Below are 15235 nucleotides of genomic sequence, written 5' to 3' on the forward strand. Positions count from 1 at the left end.
GAATTGCATCCCTGGGCTAAATCCCACTTGATCATGGTGTATGATCCTTTAATGTGTTGTTGGATTCTGTTTGCTAGTATTTTGTTGAGGATTTTTGCATCTATATTCATCAGTGATATGGGTCTGTAATTTTCTCTTTTTGTAGTATCTTTGTCTGATTTTGGTATGAGGGTGATGGTGGCCTCATAGAATGAGTTTGGGAGTGTTCCTTCCTCTGCAATTTTTTTTTTTTTAAATTTGGCTGCATTGGGTCTTCATTGCTGCATGCACACTTTCTCCAGTTGCGGTGAGCAGGGACTATTCTTCGTTGTGGTGCATGGGCTTTTCGTTGTGGTGGCTTCTCTTGTTGCAGTGCACGGGCTCTAGGCACGACAGCTTCAGTACTTGTGGCTTGCGGGCTCTCGAACGCAGGCTCGGTAGTTGTGGCACACGGGCTTAGTTGCTCTGTGGCATGTGGGATCTTCCCGGACCAAGACTCAAACCCGTGTCCCCTGCACTGGCAGGCAGATTTTTAACCACTGTGCCACCAGGGAAGTCCCCTCTGAAATTTTTTGGAAGAGTTTGAGAAGGATGGGTGTTAGCTCTTCTTTAAATGTTTGAGAGAATTCCCCTGTGAAGCCATCTGTTCCTGGACTTTTGTTTGCTGGAAGATTTTTAATCACAGTTTCAATTTTATTACTTGTGATTGGTCTGTTCATATTTTCTATTTCTTCCTGGTTCAGTCTTGGAAGGTTATACCTTTCTAAGAATTTGTCCATTTCTTCCAGGTTGTCCATTTTTTTGGCATAGGGTTGCTTGTAGTAGTCTCTTAGGATGCTTTGTATTTCTGCAGTGTCTGTTGTAACTTCTCCTTTTTCATTTCTAATTTTATTGATTTGTGTCCTGTCCCTCTTTTTCTTGATGAGTCTGGCTAAAGGTTTATCAATTTTATTTATCTTCTCAAAGAACCAGCTTTTAGTTTTATTGATCTTTGCTATTGTTTTCTTTGTTTCATTTATTTCTGCTCTGATCTGTATGATTTCTTTCCTTCTACTAACTTTGGGCTTTGTTTGTTCTTCTTTCTCTACTTCCTTTAGGTGTAAGGTTAGATTGTTTATCTGAGATTTTTCTTGTTTCTTGAGGTAGGCTTGTACTGATATAAACGTCCCTCTTAGAACTGCTTTTGCTTCATCCCATAGGTTTTGTTTGTTTATTTATTTATTTATTTTTGGCTGTGTTGGGTCTTCGTTTCTGTGCGAGGTCTTTCTCCAGTTGTGGCAAGTGGGGGCCACTCTTCATCGCGGTGCACGGGCCTCTCACTGTCACGGCCTCTCTTGTTGTGGAGCACAGGCTCCAGACACGCAGGCTCAGTAGTTGTGGCTCACGGGCCCAGTTGCTCCGCGGCATGTGGGATCTTCCCAGACCAGGGCTCGAACCCATATCCCCTGCATTGGCAGGCAGATTCTAAACCACTGCGCCACCAGGGAAGCCCCATTCCATAGGTTTTGGATCGTCGTGTTTTCATTGTCATTTGTCTCTAGGTATTTTTTGATTTCCTCTTTGATTTCTTCAGTGATCTCTTGGTTATTTAGTAACGTATTATATAGCCTCCATGTGTTTGTGTTTTTTACATTTTTTTCCCTGTAATTGATTTCTAATCTCATAGTGTTGTGGTCAGGAAAGATGCTTGATATGACTTAAGTTTTCTTAAATTTACCAAGGCTTGATTTGTGACCCAAGATGTGATCTATCCTGGAGAATGTTCCATGTGCACTGGAGAAGAAAGTGTAATCTGCTGTTTTTGGATGGAATGTCCTATAAATGTCAATTAAATCTATCTGGTCTATTGTGTCATTTAAAGCTTATGTTTCCATATTAATTTTCTGTCTGGATGATCTGTCCATTGGTGTAAGTGAGGTGTTAAAGTCCCCCACTGTTATTGTGTTACTCTCGATTTCCTCTTTTATAGCTGTTAGCATTTGCCTTATGTATTGAGGTGCTCCTATGTTGGGTGCATATAGATTTATAATTGTTATATCTTCTTCTTGGATTGATCCCTTGATCATTATGTAGTGTCCTTCCTTGTCTCTTGTAACATTATTTATTTTAAAGTCTATTTTATCTGATATGAGTATTGCTACTCCAGCTTTCTTTTGACTTCCACTTGCATGGAATATCTTTTTCCATCCCCTCACTTTCAGTCTGTATGTGTCCCTAGGTCTGAAGTGGGTCTCTTGTAGACAGCATATATATGGGTCTTGTTTTTGTATCCATTCAGCAAGCCTGTGTCTTTTGGTTGGAGCATTTAATCCATTCACGTTTTAGGTAATTATTGATATGTATGTTCCTATTACCATTTTCTTAATTGTTATGGGTATGTTTTTGTAGGTCGTTTTCTTGTCTTGTGTTTCCCACTTAGAGAAGTTCCTTTAGCATTTGTTGTAAAGCTGGTTTGGCAGTGCTGAATTCTCTTAGCTTTTGCTTGTCTGTAAAGCTTTTGATTTCTCCATCAAATCTGAAAGAGATCCTTGCTGGGTAGAGTAATCTTGGTTGTAGGTTCTTCCCTTTCATCACTTTAAATATATCATGCCACTCCCTTCTTGCTTATAGAGTTTCTGCTGAGAAATCAGCTGTTAACCTTATGGGAGTTCCCCTGTATGTTATCTGTCATGTTTTCCTTGTTGCTTTCAGTAATTTTTCTTTGTCTTTAATTTTTGTCAATTTGACTACTGTGTGTCTCAGCATGTTTCTCCTTGGGTTTATCCTGCCGGCGATTCTCTGCACTTCCTGGACTTGGGTGGCTATTTCCCTTCCCATGTTAGGGAAGTTTTCGACTATAATCTCTTCAAATATTTTCTTGGGTACTTTCTCTCTCTGTTCTCCTTCTGGGACCCCTATAATGCAAATGTTGTTGAGTTTAATGTTGTCCCAGAGGTCTCTTAGTCTGTCTTCATTTCTTTTCATTCTTTTTTCTTTATTCTGTTCTGTGGCAGTGAATTCCACCATTCTGTCTTCCAGGTCACTTATCCGTTCTTCTGCCTCAATTATTCTGCTATTGATTCCTTCTAGTGTATTTTTCATTTCAGTTATTGTATTGTTCATCTCTGTTTGTTTGTTCTTTAATTCTTCTAGATGTTTGTTCTTTAATTCTTCTAGGTCTTTGTTAAACACATCTTGCGTCTTCTCGATCTTTGCCTCTGTTCTTTTTCCGAGGTCCTGGATCATCTTCACTATCATTATTCTGAATTCTTTTTTGGGAAAGTTGCCTATCTCCACTTCATTTAGTTGTTTTTCTGGGGTTTTATCTTGTTCCTTCACCTGGTACAAAGTCCTTTGCCTTTTCATATTGTCTGTTTTTCTGTGAATATGGTTTTCCTTCCACAGGCTGCAGAATTGTAGTCTATTTATTTGTTTGTTTGTTTGTTTGTTTGTGGCTGTGTTGGCTCTTCATTGCTACACATGGGCTTTCTCTAATTGAGGCGAGTGGGGGCTACTCTTTTTGCGGTGTGCGGGCTTCTCACTGCGGTAGCTTCTCTTATTGTGGAGCATGGGCTCTAGGTGCACGGGCTTCAGTAGTTGTGGCATGAGGGCTCAGTAGTTGTGGCACACGAGCTTAGTTGCTCCACGGCATGTGGGATCTTCCTGGACCAGGGCTCGATCCCATGTCCCCTGCATTGGCAGGAGGGTTCTTAACCACTGCACCACCAGGGAATTCCCAGCATCACTTTTAAGTAAAAGTAATGTGAATGTTCTTTGGGCTCTAGTACATAGCTGTGCTCTGAGTGACATTCCTCCCCCTGTAGAAGTTCTAGAGACCGCCAAGGGGGAGGAGACATCTGATTCTGGTTTTCTAGGTAGCAGCTTCCTAGAATCAGGGCAAGACATTCCTCTTCTTCCCTTCCCGTAGTGCTCAGTTTTGGTTAGCATAATTCAGTTTTTTTTCCACTTTTATCTTTGTCATTTTAATTGGTCAAAATTAAGATTGTTGATGGGGAGAGCTCAAGTTTTATAAAACGAGAACTCTTGTCCCAATGCCAACCCTCACCATCTACTACGGCAGCTCCTTGGAAGGACACGTTATCCAAGAATCAGTGGAGACAGGAAGTAGTCAGACCCTCGAAAAGGGCTGTTGCTCTTGCACCTCCCACCCTCAACCTGGGATGATGGGGAGGGGCACATACTGTGGAAATGTCAGAACGAAAGCAGGAGAACCGAAGTGCTCACTCTTCTCCACTACGGTGTTTTCTAAGAACCTTAGTGGAACTTTGACACTCCTCATTCCTGAGAAGATGGAATCTTTTCAGTACACCCACCACCTTTTCCCTGTGGCAGCAGCCATTCTTGGTTCTGAGAACTGCCTAGCTATCTCCCCACCACCCTTTTGGCACCTTAAAGACCAAAGTCAAACCTTGTTTTTCTCCCATGTTGATTGTTTTTCTAACCCCTCAAGCTAGTTTTATAACCTTCTATTGCTCTCTTCTTGGCTGGCTTTAAAATGCCCTACAGATGACTCTTCTGATAAATTCCTGCCAGGCAAGGAGTTTACTATTACCTTTCAGCACTATCAGCAATCCCATCTCACGTTTAGTGTGGCAGGTGAAGGGTCAGTTGACAGGGTGACTGTGTCCTGAGTCCTGGGATGCTACCAGGAGGCCCTTTTAGTCTCCACTGACCCAACATCCATGTACAGCACACATGGGAACGGGTTGAGAACAGAGGAGGGCTGAAAGGTGTCCTCTCATTCCAAGCCTAGGACTTTAAATAAAAATACCAAAAAAGAAAAAGCCTTTAAGAACTGGTGGCACCTGGGATCTCATTTTTCTATTTCTCTTTGCCTGATGTTTAGATCACAGACTTGAACATGAGGGATTGTTTCTTTTAGCTTCACTTCTATATGCAGCCCTGTTCTGTTGGGATAGAGTTAGCACTAGGGGAAAGAAGGCCTGTTTGAGACATAAATGTGCCTCCTTCCCATTGGAATCTAGCTGTAGCCCCAGGCCCTCCGATTTTGTATTTCAATCTCACCACTTGGCTGTTCTTATGCTCCTCCTGGGCCCTTCCCTCTCATTACTCACCTCACACAGCAATTTTTTAGTTTGAAAAGGGACAGCATATTCTACGTCCCAAAAGAATGAAATATTACTGCTTTTAGGATGTGAATATTCTCTTCTCTTCCCCTTTGACTGAATTTTGGTTTAGAAGTGAAAGTTTCAGGACTGGATTGAGGTTGAGTTGTAGTTGAGATCCGAGGGTCAGTTTTCGAAATTCGAGCATAAAATCGTATACTCTGCATCTTACTCAGCCCAGAACTTGTTCCAAACCACTGGAGAGAGGGCATTCTTTTTTTTCGGCCGTGCCATGCAGCATGCAGGATCTTAGTTCCCTGACCAGGGATCAAACCCGAGCCCCCAGCAGGGGAAGCTCAGTCCTAACCACTGGACTGCCAGGGAGGTCCCCAAACCACTAAAGAGAGATGGTGGGAATTTGAGGTGTCCTCAGAACACTGTCAAATCCAACTGGCCTCAGCTGGCCTCTAGCTCTGTATTTCCAACCTGGATCTATTTAGTCTCTGCTTCTTCCCTCAGGCCCTCATTAGTTTGGCGGGGTGGGGCACAAAGAGGGAGCTTTCAAAGCACCTGTCCTGCAGACCCTGATCCCTGGACTCATAAGAAGTGGGCAAAGGAAAGCTTAGGAAGGAACATGTCAGGTGCTGCCTCCACACTCCTGCTCCTCCCCCTCCCGACACACACATCCTAGTAGCCAACATTCAGTCCCTGGGGCCAGCCTCACCTCTCAGAAGCAGACCATCCCCTTGCACACAGAACAGAAGTGGATTAGTGGAAAGAGCCCTTGGATTAAGCATCAGGAGACTGACTTCTAGATCTAGTTTTACCTACCAGTAGCTGTGGAATTTGGAAAAGGCCACTTAACCCCTCTGTGTCTTAGTCCCTGTGTGTGTAAAACAGAGAGAAATGCCTGTACTTCCTCCTCCTCCTCATTCCATGAGGTGGTTGTGAGGGGCACATGAGACAATGGAGGGGAGCGACCTTTGGAAGAACATGGTGCTGAGGCTTTGCACATATTGCACCCCGACAAACCACTTCCAAACTACCAGGGCTGTTCTTATAGGGCTATTTCAAGCTCCGCACCAAGGGTGGGGCCGTGTGTCTGGGGTAGAGGCCAGCCTCCAGGAGTGCTGTCCATACTCGTGGGTCTTGAAGAGCCCCAGACACAGGGTGTGACCACAATCTGTCCAAAGGCATTACCCTTCAGCTCATTTTTAAAGCTTTCTTACCGGCAGCCGGTCTTAGAACAGCCCATTTTTTCCAGCCCTTGCATTTCCAGCCAGCCTTAAGTAAGGCCTTTGTCACCACCTTGGCTGGACTGCGTTCAGCCCAGTCAGTTCAATCTGCACCACCACTTACTACTGTGTGGACTTGGGTGACGCACTTGGTATCTCGGAGACTCAGTTTCCTCCTCTGTAAGATGGGAGAAATGGTATCTGACTCTACAGGCTTGTCCTGAGGATTAAATGATGCATGTAAAGTACCCGACCAAGTTCCTGGTCTCTACGTGTCCATTGTCTGCTCCTCTTTCCCCTACTTCTAAGGAGAATTACTGCTAGACATACCTGCCTGGAGGGGATTAGCGCATCCCAAAGGCATTGCATCAGATCAAAGGTGAGAGCGCCCCTGCAGGTGCTGGTCCTGCCAACTGTACTGACTGTACCGTCTCCCCTGGTACCCTTGGTGCCTCTTGCAGGGAACATCATTGGCTCCGGAATCTTCGTCTCACCCAAAGGTGTGCTGGAGAATGCCAGCTCTGTGGGCCTCGCTCTCATCGTGTGGATCATGACAGGCCTCATCACAGCTGTGGGAGCCCTGTGCTATGCTGAGCTTGGGGTCACCATCCCCAAATCTGGAGGTGACTACTCCTATGTCAAGGACATCTTCGGAGGACTGGCTGGGTAAGAGGATGTGCAGGGGACCGAGTGGTCCCAGAAGCCGAGGCCAGGGCTTTCCAGCATGCCAAAGAGCGCTAGAGCTTGGGATTCTTCTTTTGCCTCAAAGTCATGCTTGCCAGTTCAGCCTGTGTCCCCTTGATGCCCCTGAGAGTGGCAGAGGAACCAGGCTGTAGTTTTAATCTCTGTTTAGGGTTTTTTGTTTTCTGTTTTTCTTTTTTTTGCTGCACCATGAAGCTTGTGGGATCTTAGTTCCCAGACCAGGTATCGAACCTGGGCCCTTGGCAGTGAAAACATGGAGTCCTAACCACTGGACCGCCAGGGAATTCCCTTAATCTCTGTTGACCTTAGTGGGCCAGATTCTGTGAGTGAGAACAAGTAGAACTAAATGACAACTCTGATTGGAGATGTGCGGGGAAAGCACATCACAAAAACAAAGCCCATTTATCCTGACAAATGAGAGTGACCACTAAGGTACGGGATACTTTTCACGTTACCGAGGATAACGGTATCCCTGATTCCAGACCCTGATCTTGAATTTCCTCAGCCCCTGCAGCCCTGTTACTGAAGAGCTCAACCCTCACCAAGGGGCCCAAGGGCGTGGAGGGCACTTCCCCCTCAAACCCCCAGCCGATGCCTCCCCTTGGCACTTGCTTAAGTGGCCACAACTTTAGCTTGCCCTGGCTGTGAAGATTCTGGGGTTGCAAATTTTCTTTTCCACCAGTGGATGCTGCGGGCCAGAGTGGTAGAGAAGAGATGATGAAGTGGTGAAAGGAGCAGGGAGAGAGAAAGAACACCAAGACGTGTGTGTGTCAGTACTAGTTGAAGCAGCTCTTCATCGTTAAACCAATTTACCATCATTGCAGAGGGCTAAGTGTCTCGTTTGAGCAGTGGCTGGGTTCCTCAGCATCCCTGAAAACAAAAAGGAACCGCACCCCTTTAGCCCACCTGCCTCTCCTAACACTGCCCAGTGACTTGCCCAGGCTTCCCTGATGGCTTCTGAATCCCTGCCCTGCCAGGCGATGGGAGCGGGGGTCTTTATTGGTGTCTTGGCTCAAGTCCTGTTCCTTTCCCCCTCCAGGTTCCTGAGGCTATGGATTGCTGTGCTGGTGATCTACCCCACCAACCAGGCTGTCATCGCCCTCACCTTCTCCAACTATGTGCTGCAGCCGCTCTTCCCCACCTGCTTCCCTCCAGAGTCTGGCCTTCGCCTCCTGGCTGCCATCTGCTTATGTAAGTGCCATCTGGGCCTTGTTCACAGGTTGGCATCTTCTAGCCTTCCTTGTGGTCTACACATCTCTGGTTCTCCTTCCTCTCCCTCTTTTTTGCCTCCCCTCCTTTTTTTTCTTCCTTGTTACTTTTCAGTTTCCGATTTGCATGCTGTGGACAAATGGATTCCACATATAATTATCTGGTGTTTAAAAAAAAAAGAAGAAACTTTATTGATAGCTGTTCACAGGTACAGTAATTTTCACTGGCAGGGTTCTTTACATCAAGTAAAGTACTTTCACTTGTATCATCTGACCCGAGCCTCACAACAAATCCATAAGGTAAGCTGGGCCAGTATTACAATTTTCCTAGAGCAGAAAAGGAAACAGAGCCAGGAAAGTGAATTAGCCAAGGTGATTCCTTCTCTTTTCAGTGCACACACCACGCTGGAGACTCCCTGCCTCTCGTGGGAAGACGTTTCTGGCCTCTCAACCTGCCAGCTCACATCTTAAAACTCTCTGGGAGGAGAGTGTAAAGGTGTGAGTTGGGAGAAAACAAACAGCATGTCCGTGGTCCCCGCCCTTGATGAGTTTTCTGTCTAACTAGGCAGAAAAGCCGAATAGACAGATTCCATGGTTAGGATTCAATTGCAGTAAAAATTCCAAAAAGGGGAAGAGATCTCTCTGAGCTGGAATAGGTTAGAGAGGCTTTATGGAGAAGTTTGGCAACCTGTATTTCTAGGAAGTCTCAACACTTGATCTCTGATAATCAGGGATTTCAATGGATTGGGGTATGTTATACCTTTTAGCCAAAAACTGATTTTTAAGTAAATATTTGGACTTTTTCAGAGGCTCCACTTCTAGAGTCAGCTCAGTCCCTGCCTTCCCACACCTTCCAACACACATCCACTTAGCTGAGGGCAGTGATCCTGGTCACGCTGTGTCCCAGGTCTTGACACTTCCTTCTGTCCTGCTGGTGGGAAGGGGAGGGAGGGGTCACTCGCCCACCCAGGAGCTGGGGTGGGACCTGAGGGGTGTGTGCCCTCATTGGCAGTGGTGTGCAGCCCCGGGATAGACCCCATCATCTCGGCAAGTGGCACTTGGAGCCAACATGCTTGTTTGGAGCATACTCCTTGTGCTGGCTGGGCCTGCTCGTGGATCTGGAGGCAGAGGAATGTGGACTCCAGAACCAGGCTTCCCGAGCCTGCATCTCCGCACCACTTTCTAAGTGCAGCCAGTGCTTGGCCAGGTCACCGGCCCACCTCCCGTGAGATGAGGCTGAGATCTCGCGTGTGCTGTACGTTGCCGTGTCAAGGATTGCCCAAGACAAGAGCGTTCTTAGCACGGCATCGGGCACCTTGTGATCCTGTTGTGTAGTTACCGAGGGTGGTCACGAGGATAGTCACTTGGTCCTTGCTTGCTGGCTGGATCTGGAGCTGCAGGAGGTGAGAGGGAGGGGGAAGGGGGCATGGGAATGCAGGAGTGGCTGTTTCTGCCATCAGATAGATTAATGGGGGTGGGAAGGGGCACCGCAGAGTGCAGGCCACTGCTGTTTCAGCATCTTGTGCCCACAGACACGGTTTCCTTTTTCCTGCTGATGCTGCTAAAGTATCTCAGACGACAGGCCACCCTTACCCTCCAACTATAAATCAAGAACCCTGAGGCTGTTCAGTCCTCCCCTAGGAGAGAAACCAGGCCACAGGGTAGAGTTCCCCAGGGCAACTAGACCCCACGGCTTCCTTTGCATTCCCCAAACCGGCCAAGCCTAGGTAGGTGACTCCTTGCACAAAGACCCTCTAGAGTTTTGGAAAAGATCGGATGAGAAATGATGGTGGGAATGGCCGGATGTGAGTGGAGAGGCAAAAAGAACCTGCTGTAGTTGGCTTGCCTTCTCAGAGCCTGAAGGGAGTGAAGTGGGGAGGAGAGCGAGAGAGAAGGAACTGCAGATTTGGCTCCAGCTTATGCAACTGCAGCTGCCACTTTGAGTTATTCTATTATTTAGGTCAAAGCTGATTATTCACTGCTGAGTCAGCAAAATATCCCTAGCCACCAGGCAGTAAAAAAAGAAAGTCTTTTATATTTTAATTAAATGAAAATCCTTTCTCCCTTCTCCAGAGCAAGTATGTTAGTGGGAGGAGGGAGTCAGGAAGCAGGGGAATGGGAGGGATTAGACCTTGGTTTGGGTACCTTCCTTTTGTGATTTGCTTGGGTATTTCTCTTTTCTTTCTTTCTCTCTCTCTCTCTCTCTCTACCCCTCCCCCTCCCTCCCTCCCTCCCTTCCTTCCTTCCTTTCTTATTTCATAAGTAAGTGACTATATTCTCTAAGTAAGAGTCAAGTAATATATAAAGAGAGTTGACCAGGAAAGCTTCCTCTTATCTTTACCCCTCTCCCCTGCCCAGGAGTCCTGGTAACAGTGGATAGGTAACCTAATAATTCTAAGTAAAATGCATCTCTCAGCACACACATCTGGGTATATAGACATACATTTTGACAAGTTATTTCTGCAGCTTGTACTTTTATCCTTTAGCCACATCTTGTGGCTACTACCTGAGTTTCTAGTTATAAACAAAGTGGTCCCAGTGACACAGAAGGAGCGCCAGGTGTTCTGGGGTCCCCCATTTGTATATCCTGCTCCCTAACTATGGGTTTTCCTTCTGTTTGTCCCCCCTCTCTTGGGGACTGGGCCACCTTTGACTCGGGCAGCTCCCTCCCTCCTTCCTCTCTTTTGGGGCTGGGGTCACATCCAGCATCTGAATTAGAATCTTTTTTTCTCATTCAAGGCCCCCTCTTCTAGAATGCCTTGTACAAAAGAAGCTCCTTCTTCTTTCTTGCCCTGAGGAGAAAGGAGTACCCCGCATGCATTTCACAAGCAAAAAAAAAAGCTTATCTTGTTTTCTGTCTTTCTACTATGATTCTGAAGAGGCTAGTTTTCCAGGGCTTCAGATTTCTCCTCCTTCCTTGCGTGATTTGGAAGGTTAAGGATTTCACTGTAGGTATTACTTTTAACCCTGAGTTGCTTTGCAATTCCTCTTCAGGAAGTTTCCAGATGCATGATGCATGATGATTTGGTAGATACCTGTGTGTGTTGTTTTGCAAATCTCTTACAAATTAATCCCTTGACATCAGAGTGTTCAACAGTCCTTCCTAACTTCTAAATCCCTTACTCTCAGTTCATTTTCCTTTGAGGTTTCATATTCCCAAGCCCCAAACGTCTCATTCCCATGCACTAAACATATCACTTCAGGTACCTGGACAGTGTTGTCTTCTTGCCCTCCCCTGGTCCCCAAAGAGTGCTATGCATGTCTCATTAGCTTTGTATATATTGTTGAGAAGGAAGAAATTTTTCTCTACCCTCTAGGTTCTTCTGGCTGGTCTAAGAATTAAATTGACATGAGACAGATTAACAAGAAAAAATCAAACAAAAGTTTAATAACAACTATACTTAGAAGAGACCCAGAAAAACTGAGTAACTCGCCAAAATAGTCAAAACCCTCACCTTAAATACCACCTTCAGCTAAAGACAAAAGAGAATGTTGGCCGTAGAGGTTTGGGACTTCAAAGGGAGGAAGGTAATTGACATGAAAATGAAAAGCAAATGTTTGGTAAAAAATGTTTGCTGAGCCATGTGGAGACAATGGGACAAAGAGTGGACTCTAATCTTTAATCTCCCCACCACCCAGCCCACATTTTGCTGATATCTTTGGTGATAGCACTACTCCCGGAACAGGTCCTCTATCTAAATTCTTTTTAGGCAGTTGGGGGGAAGGGCAAAATTTCTTCCTGAGTCTTTTGGGCCTTGATTGTTTTCAGCTTGAACTAATCTGCATGCCAGAGACATTTTGGGGTGGCACATTTTGGTCCCCTACAGTCTTGCCTTCGAAACTTCTTCTAGAATTGTCACAGTCCAAAAGTTGAGTTGATAGATTGCTTTATATCTGGTCGAACAAGTCTCTTAGTCCTGACAATAGGTCACTTCAGTTACTCATTTCAGGAGGTGGTGATGCAGGTGGGCACTTAGGTCTACAGGGTAAAAAAACCAGGTATTTAATAAGAGGCATTTCTGTGGAGACAAAGAAAAATAGAGGTTAATGGTTGAAGCAAATTAGAAACCCAGTGTCTGAGTCCTGAGAGTTGCCAGCTGAGATTTCTAGATGTTAGGCTCAAAGCATCTTTTGTAGTTTGAAATCTCTCGTGATGTCATCTGGTGTTCAGGTGAACTTCCTGAATGGCTTACAAAGCAATAGGCACAAAGATTGTCTAAACATGGGTTATTGTGGTGATGTTGCTTAAGTTTATATCAGGTTGTTTAGTTACAGTTTGTAGGGCTTCAAGAAAAGGACAGCTTTAGTTCTCAATAATTTCAAGTCAAAAGTGAGAGAAAAATTGAAAATGTAAGCTTGGAGAGTTGTAACCAAATATCTGAGGAAACTAGAAGAATTCAGGATCCAGTCCAGTTTACAGGTAGAAGAACAAAACCTCAAAGATGATTAACAGAATTAGAATCTAATATCCATAAGCGTGTATTATAGTTTCTATTGAAACATAATTTTTTCTCTCTCTCTAAAATCACCTTCATCTTTACCAAAGATGGCCAAATTAAGACTCATTTGTTTGTAAAATAAATTTAATTTTATTAAACTTGGCCTGATTATTTACATAAGTCCAGGCCTTTTAAAATATGCTTTGCCGGAACTGTTCATAAAGAATTGCCAGATTGAACTTTTAATTGCTTCTCGAGGCCAGGAAGCCACACCAAGGACATGACATTAGATTCACCTGTAATACCTATGAATTTGGGTGAATTTTTCTCTCCTTGAGGTTCCCAAAGTTATCTTGAGATTCTTGTGCCTGCAAGGAAGGAACTTTCCTTACTCACCTGGTAAAGCTGCTGGGAACCCTGAAGGCAAGGTACCAGGTTGTTTTTCCAAGGAGCTTTATGGCTCCATGAAGTCAACCTTAGTTCTTTAAAGCTGTCTGGTACATCTAATTCTATGTATGTCTCTCTCAAATATGACAATCCAGTCAAAGCCCTGGTAATATAACCAATATCTATTTTTTTAAAAAATATTTATTTATTTATTTTGGCTGTGCTGTGTCTTAGCTACAGCACGTGGGATCTTTGTTGCGGCATGCGGACTTCTTAGTTACAGCATGTGGACTCCTTAGTTGCAGCCTGTGGACTCTTAGTTGCAGCATGCTTGTGGAGTCTAGTTCCCCAACCAGGAATTGAACGCAGGCCCCCTGTGTTGGGAGCTCGGAGTCTTACGCACTGGACCACCAGGGAAGTCCCATAACCAATATTTCTAATTGTATCATGTTATAAGGAGAAAAGATTCTTACTGAACTTATACAAATAACTATATTGCCATGAAAATAAGAATACTCACTGAGTTTCCAAATTTTAGAGACACAGGTAGGAAGAAAAAAGATAATTGTTTTGTCTTTGTTAAGCAGTTGTAAACTGTCATACCAGTAATTTTTTGATTGGCAAACTTATGAATGCATATCATAATTTCTAAACCATACATTTCCTCATAACATAATGCTTTTTTTTCAATGTGATATAAGACATGTTTTTAATAAATGTAAACTTCTTTAGTTTTTCTGAAATAAGACACAAGTAGGTAAACTTAGACTTCTTTAGCAGTTAATGTTTCAGTATTTTATCTTATTTGGAAGTGATCTAGACATTCAGTGAATCCCCATCATTTAACTTAGCAAAACTCCAAAGTTTTAAATTACTAAAAGAATTGGAGAAACCACGTTTAAGTGGACATACCATAAAACATAATAATTATTAAAGAGTTCACCTGTTTCAAAATTTCAGTCATGGGGCTTCCCTGGTGGCGCAGTGGTTGAGAGTCCTCCTGCCATTGCAGGGGACACGGGTTCATGCCCCGGTCTGGGAAGATCCCACATGCCGCGGAGCAACTAGGCCCGTGAGCCATGGCCGCTGAGCCTGCGCGTCCGGAGCCTGTGCTCCGCAACGGGAGAGGCCACAACAGTGAGAGGCTCGCGTACCACAAAAAAATAAATTAATTAAAAAAAAAAAAAAAATTTCAGTCATGAATTGGGGACAGTTATGCAAAATCCACTCAATTGGGTTTCTGGCAGATGGAACAAATCAGGGTCACCTGTTTAAATGGATTTCCAAGGAAAAAAGAAACTGCAAATCCATCAGTTAATTACCATACTGAGCTCCTATATTGAGTGGAGGTGAGGCATTATTTATACAGAGTCTTGGAAGAGATTAAAGGCTAGTGAAAAGATGGGTGTACAAACAAATAATTACAGTATAATGTGATGACAAAAGAATGTACCACACAGAGAAAGGTGCTTCAGAATTGGGACAGGAGTGCTAGGGAAGGTTCCCAGATTGAGCTGAGTCTGGAAAGGTAAGTAGGCAGTCTCCAGGTGGGCATACACTAGAACAGCCAGGTAGAGGGAAGAGCATAGGCAAGAGTTGGAGTCAAGAAAGAAATGACTCGTTGGAGAAAAGCAAGTACTTTTGTGTGGATGAGGCCTAGGAGAGAGACGGGAGATAAGGCAGAAGAGATGAGTACGAACCAGATCCTAAAGGATTCTACATATCATGCAAAGAAGAGCAGACTTCATCCAAGGAACCACCGAAGGAGTTTGTGCAGAGGAGTAACATGATTAGGTTCACATTTGAGTGAAGAAGACCGTGACACTCGAAGCAGGCAGACGAGTCAGCAGGCTAAACATTTTTCCAGGCCAAAGAGGTGGTGGCCCAAAATAAAAACGAAGTTTCAAGGTGACAAAAACAAGAAAGGATTAGAAGTAGAATCAGCCGGCCGTGTTGACTGATTGACTATTAAGAGAGAGAAATCTAGTTGATCTACAAATCAAAATTAAATAAGTTCATGGGCTTCCCTGGTGGTGCAGTGGTTGAGAGTCCGCCTGCCAATGCAGGGGACGCGGGTTCGTGCCCCGGTCCGGGAAGATCCCACATGCCGCGGAGCGGCTGGGCCCGTGAGCCATGGCCGCTGAGCCTGCACTTCCAGAGCCTGTGCTCCGCAACACGAGAGGCCACAACAGTGAGAGGCCCGCGTACCGCAAAAAAAC

At 44.8% G+C, this 15235-nt stretch overlaps 1 protein-coding gene across 1 annotated transcript in view; it reads left to right on the forward strand.

Annotated features, from left to right (window-relative positions):
* SLC7A8 (solute carrier family 7 member 8) overlaps positions 1-15235 on the forward strand; it is a 57673-nt gene that overhangs the window by 14885 nt on the left and 27553 nt on the right. The window contains exons 3-4 of the mRNA XM_059058728.2: positions 6742-6946; positions 8022-8173. Of these exons, the coding sequence (XP_058914711.1) occupies positions 6742-6946; positions 8022-8173 (357 nt within the window). The remainder of the gene's footprint in view (positions 1-6741; positions 6947-8021; positions 8174-15235) is intronic.

Source organism: Kogia breviceps, chromosome 3, assembly GCF_026419965.1.
Source record: "Kogia breviceps isolate mKogBre1 chromosome 3, mKogBre1 haplotype 1, whole genome shotgun sequence".
NCBI classification, from domain to species: domain Eukaryota; kingdom Metazoa; phylum Chordata; class Mammalia; order Artiodactyla; family Physeteridae; genus Kogia; species Kogia breviceps.